The sequence below is a fragment of the Macaca mulatta genome, chromosome 1, assembly GCF_049350105.2.
Source record: "Macaca mulatta isolate MMU2019108-1 chromosome 1, T2T-MMU8v2.0, whole genome shotgun sequence".
Lineage (NCBI taxonomy): Eukaryota > Metazoa > Chordata > Mammalia > Primates > Cercopithecidae > Macaca > Macaca mulatta.
In genome coordinates, this window is record NC_133406.1 from 173,810,457 (window position 1) to 173,818,373 (window position 7,917).

General features: G+C 36.9%; 1 protein-coding gene across 1 annotated transcript; it reads left to right on the plus strand.

The window, feature by feature from the left end:
• The first annotated feature begins 402 nt into the window (after positions 1-402).
• Positions 403-3,882, plus strand: INSL5 (insulin like 5). Its single transcript, XM_001093100.5, has 2 exons — positions 403-641; positions 3,377-3,882. Exons 1-2 carry the CDS (start codon positions 467-469, stop codon positions 3,607-3,609), a joined length of 408 nt encoding a protein of 135 aa, XP_001093100.1. The 5' UTR covers positions 403-466; the 3' UTR covers positions 3,610-3,882.
• Positions 3,883-7,917: the final 4,035 nt, after the last annotated feature.

The following is a 7,917-nucleotide window of genomic DNA, read 5'->3' on the forward strand; positions in this document are numbered from 1 at the left end:
TGCCCAGGCTGGTCTTGAACCCCTGACCTCAAGTGATCTGCCTGTGTTGGCCTCCCAAAGTGCTGGGGTTACTGCTGTTGGCCACCAGGCTTTGCCCCAACTCAAAAAGTTTAAAACTTGCCTATGTCACTCAGTAAGTAGCAAGGCTGAGATTAAAACTCCTTCTTGGCAACTTTCAAAGTCCGTGAGTTTTCCATAATGCCTTCCAAGAGGGCATCTGTTTTTATCATCTCACAGATGCGTTGACGGTATTCAGGAGTGACTGGATAGCTGGCAATAATCATAAAACCACATTTTCAAAACTTTACTGTGTAACCCTATGTGCTTAGCAAATATTGTAAAAATGAGGTTCTGACCAATAAAATGTCGGGAAAGTTAGTATAAATTGGTCAAGAGGGTGACAGTCACTCCAGAATTTGATTTGACCATACTTACCATATCAGATTCTCGTTCAGTCCTCAGCAAAATGAAGGGCTCCATTTTCACTCTGTTTCTATTCTCTGTCCTATTTGCCATCTCAGAAGTGAGGAGCAAGGAGTCTGTGAGACTCTGTGGGGCAGAATATATACGGACAGTCATCTACATCTGTGCCAGCTCTAGGTGGAGAAGGCATCTGGAGGGGATCCCTCAAGCTCAGCAAGGTAACAGTAACTCATGTGTCTCCTTTATTTTCCTTTCACGTGTCTCTTAGTTTTTCAAGCTGTGTTTTAAACCATTATTTTATTAAGTGTTTCTCTAAGTACTGTTGAGGCATTTTTTTATGTCAATTTAAGGGATTAATTATCAAAATATACTGAATTTGGCTTGGGGAGGTGATGAGCATGCTACCTTTCAGAAAATAAGGACTTCCTTTTTTAGTCCCCTGCTTGAAATCATTTGATTGCATGACCACTTCAATGAGCTCAGCATCTGTGGAAGGTACTATGGAGGCTACAGCAAAGCATGTGATTTCAAGGAGCATGTTGAAGTAGCAAGACTTTCACACATGAGTAATTATATAGTATAATAAGTTAGAATTCAGGCAGTTGTTAAATATGGATGCAAGGAAAGAAGCTGACCTTAATTGAGCACGTTTAAGTCCCAGGAAGTTACATGTGCAACATTTCATTCAGCTTTCTGATAAGGATCCTGTGAAGCAAGCAAAATTACCACCATTTATCATTTTACCAAGAAGAAAATTCTTTCTCTCAGCTAGTGAAAATGTGGCTAGGTAGCAAACTGGGTCTATCTGGCTTCAAGAGCCAAGGTCTTTACTAATTCCATACTGAGTCTCAGGTGGGAAAGAGAAGGTGGTGGGCTTTTGTAGTAAGTGACAGCATCATGGAGGTGGTGGTTGTTGACAGAGGCCCTGAAGGATTTGGGGATTATGAAAGGTGGTGGGGAAGCAGGGTGGGAATTCTAGTAGTAGGAATTGCCTGATCAGGATTTTGAAGGTAGAAATGAGCCAAATGTCTTTCAGAAATGGGGAAGTGACTGACTTCACTCTATTTCTTTATTATTCAATTCAACTAACTTAAAAGTTTGATTGAAATTCTTTCTGTTAATTATATATTAAAGTATGAGGTAGAATTTATTTAAAATCCTATTTTTAAATTTTTATTTATTTATTTGATTAGAGACAGAGTCTTGCTCGCTCACCCAGGCTGGCACAACTATACCTCACTGAAGCCTCAAATCCCTGTATTCAAGTGACCCTCCCACCTCAGCCTCCTGAGTAGGTAGGACTACAGGTGTGTGCCACCACATCTGGCTAATTTTAAAATCTTTTGTAGAGATGGGGTCTTGCAATGTTGCCCAGGCTGGTCTCAAACTCCTGGCCTCAAGCAGTCTTCCGTCTTGGCCTCCCAAAGCACTGGGATTACAGGCATAAGGCACTGGGCATGGCTGAAAATCCTATTTTAAAAATTATTTTTTTAATTGATAAAAATTATATATATTTATTGTGTACAACATATTGTTTTGAAATGTGTATACATACAATATACATGTATGTATAGCTAAATCAAGCTAATTAACATATGCATTACCTCACATACTTATGTTTTTGTGATGAGGATACTTAAAATCTACTCTTTTAGCAATTTCAGGAATACAATGCATTGTTATTAACTATAGTCACCATGTTGTACAATAGACTTCTTGAACTTATTCCTCCTAACTGAAATTCTGTACTGTTGACCATCTCTTCCCCCACCATCCCCCTTACCCTCTGATAACCATCATTCTCTGCCATACATTTTTGAGTTTGACGTTTTTAGATTCCACATATAAGTGAGATCATGTGGTGTTTGTCTTTCTGTGCTTTGCTTAAGAGTCTATTTTAATAATTGATTGTATTTGCTATGTTTTATTCTAAAAAGTTAAAAAAGAAGCATGTTGTGACCATATATATGATTGTTAAGGTTTCAGTTTAATTTAAAATGATGTTGGTAATGAAAACATTTTAGAAAATGTCCTAAACTCTTCATATTTGGGCTATTGTATTGAAAAAGCATGCATTTTCCATTTTCACTACCACTTTAATATTGAGGTTCGTATGACTAGATGCTAACAAAAATTATATGGGTTTTTAACCTTAAGAGAGTAAGCATAATTTACAGGATTTACAACAATCTCCGGAATAACCAAAGTGCATTATAAAAAATACATTTGGGATATCTCTGAAACACATAGGGCAGTGGAATGGATGTCTGTGAGGCTAGCTCTGTTGGACATCACTGAAATCATACTACTACTTATTAAATCTCAGATTTTCAGGGTGTTTTCCCATGCATTATTTATCTGATCAATTCTGGTTTACCAACCAGCGTCCATTCACTTAATTTTTCATGGTGCCTGCTGGTGTGCTAAGGCACTGACAAGTCATTTGAACTAAATAAAAGTGAGAGAAGCTTATATGTGAACTTTGGAAACAACACTTAGGCAAAAACTGAATTTCACTTTTTGTTTTCAGATATAGAGGTTTAAGTCTCCATTTCCTTCTTTACTGATCAAGATTGCAGGGCATACACAAGGTTGTTTTTTTGTTTATGTGTTTTTTGTTTATAGCACATAACTAATAACTATGGAAGTTGCTGGTCATCCAGCAGAGGTAGCGAGTAAAAGAAGTCAAGTCCTGACCAGCTGAGAGACACTGGCTGTCACTCCTCCTCTTTGCGCTCAAGTTTCTGCCTCTGTAAAATGAGGAGAGTGGAGATGACTGTGCTCTCCCCAAAATGTCTAATCTCTCTGAAACCAGACCAACATTTAAAAAAATTATGTGTAGGATTCTATTTCATTTCAGGGATCCAGTTCATTTCCCCAACAGTGTAATGTGGTTGCTGCCTTCTTTGTAGGAGCTGTCTAAGGATGTATTATTTTTTTCTCTTCCATACAGCTGAGATAGGAAACTCCTTCCAGCTCCCAAATAAACGTGAGTTTTCTGAGGAAAATCCAGCGCAAGACCTTCCGAAGGTGGATGCCTCAGGCGAAGACCGTCTTTGGGGTGGACAGACGCCTACTGAAGAGCTTTGGAAGTCAAAGAAGCATTCAGTGATGTCAAGACAAGATTTACAAACTTTGTGTTGCACTGATGGCTGCTCCATGACTGATTTGAGTGCTCTTTGCTAAGACAAGAGCAAATACCCAATGGGTGGCAGAGCTTTATCACATGTTTAATTACAGTGTTTTACTCCCTGGTAGAACACTAATATTGTGTTATTAAAATGATAGCTTTTGGGTAGGCAAAACTTCTTTTCTAAAAGGTATAGCTGAGTGGTTGAAACCACAGTGATCTATATTTTCTCCCTTTGCCAAGGTTAGTGAACTGTTCTTTTCAAATTCTACTAATGCTTTGAAATTTCAAATGCTGTGCAAAATTGCAATAAAAATGCTATACATCAAGCTCACTGTGCTGTTTTCTTTTTAAAAAATTGTAAACAACTTTTAAACAGTAAACAGAAAATGCTGGTGATTGGAAAATCTAAAAATATACATAAAAAATAAACATCAACTATTATCTCATCATCCAGAAATAACTATTCATTCTTAATGTTTGAGTTACTGTGTATTGTTACTGAAAACTTAAACATTGATTCATAGTGTAAACCAAAAAGTATCTGAGACAGCTCTCAATCAATTTAGAAGTTTATGTTCCCAAGGTTAAGGATGTGCACCCAGGATACAGGTCTGTGCCTTTCTCCAAAGATGACTTTGAGGGCTTCAATATTTAAAGGTGAAAGGGTGGATATTGGGAAAGAGGAATAACTGTTTTTTTTTGAGACGGAGTCTTGCTCTGTCACCAGGCTGGAGTGCAGTGGCGCAATCTCGACTCACTGCAACCTCCACCTCCCAGGTTCAAGTGATTCTCCTGCCCCAGCCTCTCAGGTAGCTGGGACTACAGGAGTGCACCACCACACCCAGCTAATTTTTGCATTTTTAGTACAGACGGGGTTTCACCATAATGGCCAGGATGGTGTAGATCTCTTGACTTCGTGATCAGCCTGCCTCTGCCTCCCAAAGTGATGGGATTATAGGTGTGAGCCACCGCGCCTGGCCAAGGAATACTTTTTAAAAAGTGTGGGTAGGTGAGAAGCAAAGGGTTGTATTCTTTTGAGCCTTTGATCAACCATTCACATGTGATAGGGAAGTAGAGAAATAGTCACTTGTGCATCAGTCCAGCTCAGTGAATCTGCATTTTTACATAAGATAAATATAGGAGAGAGGAAGCAATCAGACATGCATTTGTCTCAGGTGAGCAGAGGGATGACTTTTAGTTCTTTGTCCCACACCTGTAAAGATAAGCTATCAATTTACATTGTTGGAGTGAAATCTGACAGAACTGTTTTAGGGTAAAGATCTTGGGGCCCACAAAACTTTCCTAGTGGGCAAATTGTGAGGGAGATATGTAGCTTGTTCAATCTTTACAGTTATCTTAGGAATAAAATGGGAGGCAGGATTGCCTGATGTAGTTCCCAGCTTGACTTTTCCCTTTGGCTAAGTGATTTTCGAGTCCTAAGATTTATTTTCCTTTCACAACAGTCAAATATGAGAATCTAAACAAAGTGCTTTTCTCAAAGGATCTTACAGTGCTCAATACATGTTTCCTAATACTCATGTAGTCCTTCAGCGTTATATGTGAGAATAGCTGGGGGCATATATGTATTCACCAGGTCCCATAAACAGCTGAAACCCAGAGTATGTTAAGTAATAAGCTTCTTCCTGTAGTATGAGCCACCTTGGTTTTGCCTTTCTACTGCATTCTATTCTCATTCTGGAATTTGTGAAACAAAGACCCAGATAACCAAGTCATTGTTATGCAATTGGATGTCTTCCCAGATAAAATGACAAAAGACAGAGTAAGGATATCACAAAACAATGCTTTTATTTCTAACTCTGACAGCGAACTCCCCCAGTGAGTTGTAACAAGAGTTAGAATCTCTGTTCATCTAAGTGCCGCTCTTATTGATACAATAGTCCATATTGGAAATCCATCTACTAAAAACTGGGCACTTAAATTGTGTCAAGGCATTATGAATGGAATTTAAACACTTTCCTTCACACATTTGTTGCAGCAAACGTATGAGGGTGTGAAAGTACTTTGCTACCATTTTGCAGATGAGGAAACTGAGGCTCAGTAGAAGTAAGTAAATGTGCCCTAAGACACACAAGTTAGTGGATGGTGTTACTGGATCCAAACTTAGGCTGCTTAGTGATTCAAGACAGTTATGCCAATCTGTACTAGTAGTCAAAATATTCTTTACTACCAGGCACTCTGACTTTTAAAAGCAAGTCAGTTTCACTGAAGAATATCCTTGATGAAGCAGTAAAAATTACATTAATCTCAACCCTTGAGTACATGTCTTTTCAATATTCTGGGTGATGTAATGGGAAGACTGGATGAGGCATTTCTGCAGCATACTGAAGTATGATGGTTGTCTCAAGGATAAGCATTTATGTATTTAAATTGCAAACTTAAAATTTATGTAATTAAATTGTGAGCTGCTTTTTCCACGAAGCACTGTCTTTTTCTTTTTCTTTTTTTTTTAAAGAAAGAGTGAAAATTTAGTTATTCAGATTTTGGGATTTGAAATGAAATAAGATATGAAAAGTGAGTGAAGTGAAACTTTCACTTCAAGGAAAACAACTGACAGTATTTGTTGCTGATGATCAAATTTAAGCTTTCGAGAAATTTTGGGAAACTCATCCCCTACCATCAGCATCAGTGATGATATTAATGAATTTGATTTTTTGACATTGTGTGTCAACGTTTGGAAGATATGCATAACTTAGCAAACCAATATTTTCCAAATGATCAATGCATGATATTATAAAATAATGAATGGGTAAAATATCCACTCAAAGAGCAAAATAAAAATTTTAATCTAACAGTACAAATGATTCATTGATATGACTTCAGATTTACATGGCAATCTAACTATAATAAATAACTGCTTGTTGAGTTTGGGGATATATCAAAAAAAATTTTTAAACTATCTGAAAACATTATTAAAATAATCTTCCCTTTCCAAGTAAATATCTATATGAGGCGGATTTCCTTCATGTATGTCAACCAATACCACACACAGCAACAGATCAAATGCAGAAACTGGTATGAGAATCAAGCTGTCTTTACTAAGCCAGCCATTAGAGATTTACAAAAATCTGAAACAATGCAAGTCTTCTTACCATTTTTTTTTTTTTTTTTGGTGAAATATAAGTAGTTTGTTGTTGTTGTTGCTGTTTTTTGGAGATGGAGTCTCACTTGTTGCCCAGGCTGGAGTGCAGTGGCATGACCTCAGCTCACTGCAACGGGGTTCAAGTGATTCTCTTGCCTCAGCCTCCCTAGTAGCTGGGATTACAGGCATGTGCCACAAGGCATGGCTAATTTTTGTATTTTTAGCAGGGATGGCGTTTAACCATGTTGGCCAGGCTGGTCTTGAACTCCTGATCTCAAGTGATCTGCCCATGTTGGCCTCCCAAAGTGCTGGTATTGCAGGCATGAGCCATCATGCCTGGCCAAGTTTTTATAAAATATGTTATTTGTGTTAACATGGTGGATTTATTATTTTTAAATGGATTAATAAATTTAAATTTCTCAGTTTTAAATTTCAATGCAGTAAATATTCATAGATTCAACTCACATAAACAAAAGTTCTTTGAAGTTCTTAATAATTTTTTAAGAGTGCAAAGGAGTTCTGAGACTAAAACATTTGAGGACTGCTATTCTATAATACGTATTGCCACTTTTTTTATTACATCAGTAGATATTCAGATTGTTTTCAGTATTTGCCATTACAAATAAAGATGCAATAAACAACTTTCTTCATATATCCTGATGTCCCTTATTTCTGTGTCAGTACGTAGCTTACCAGGTTGCTGGGGAAAGTAGTAAATATATATTTGCATTATATTTTTGTTATGTATTTACTATAGTCTTACTTATATTTATTAGTTATTATAAATGTATTTATGTAATTTAAGTACATGGAGAAACAAAGAAGAAAAATGGAACCTCATCTCTCAATAAATCCTGTAACGACTTTTTTTGCAGGGAAAAAAAGGAGAATATATGCATAAGGTTAGGAAATGCAAACAGTCCACAGAAGCATAAAATAAATCAAAAGCCTCGCTCTCCTTTATTTGGTTCTAAAGTAATAATATAACCCTTATTAAGAGTTTCTTATAACTTCTGCCAGAAATAAAAATCATATTTATAATGAATTCATGTGGTGTAACTGCAAATACAGCTAGGCAGGTTTATCTATCTATCTATCTATCTATCTATCTATCTATCTATCTATTTATCTATCTATCATCTATTTTTGTAATTTATCTAATGGATCTATCTCTATAGCATAAACTTTTAACTGTCCACCGAAAATTTCTTCTTCTCTTCCTCTTCGGCACACAGCTAAACTACATTTCTCAGCCTCCTTT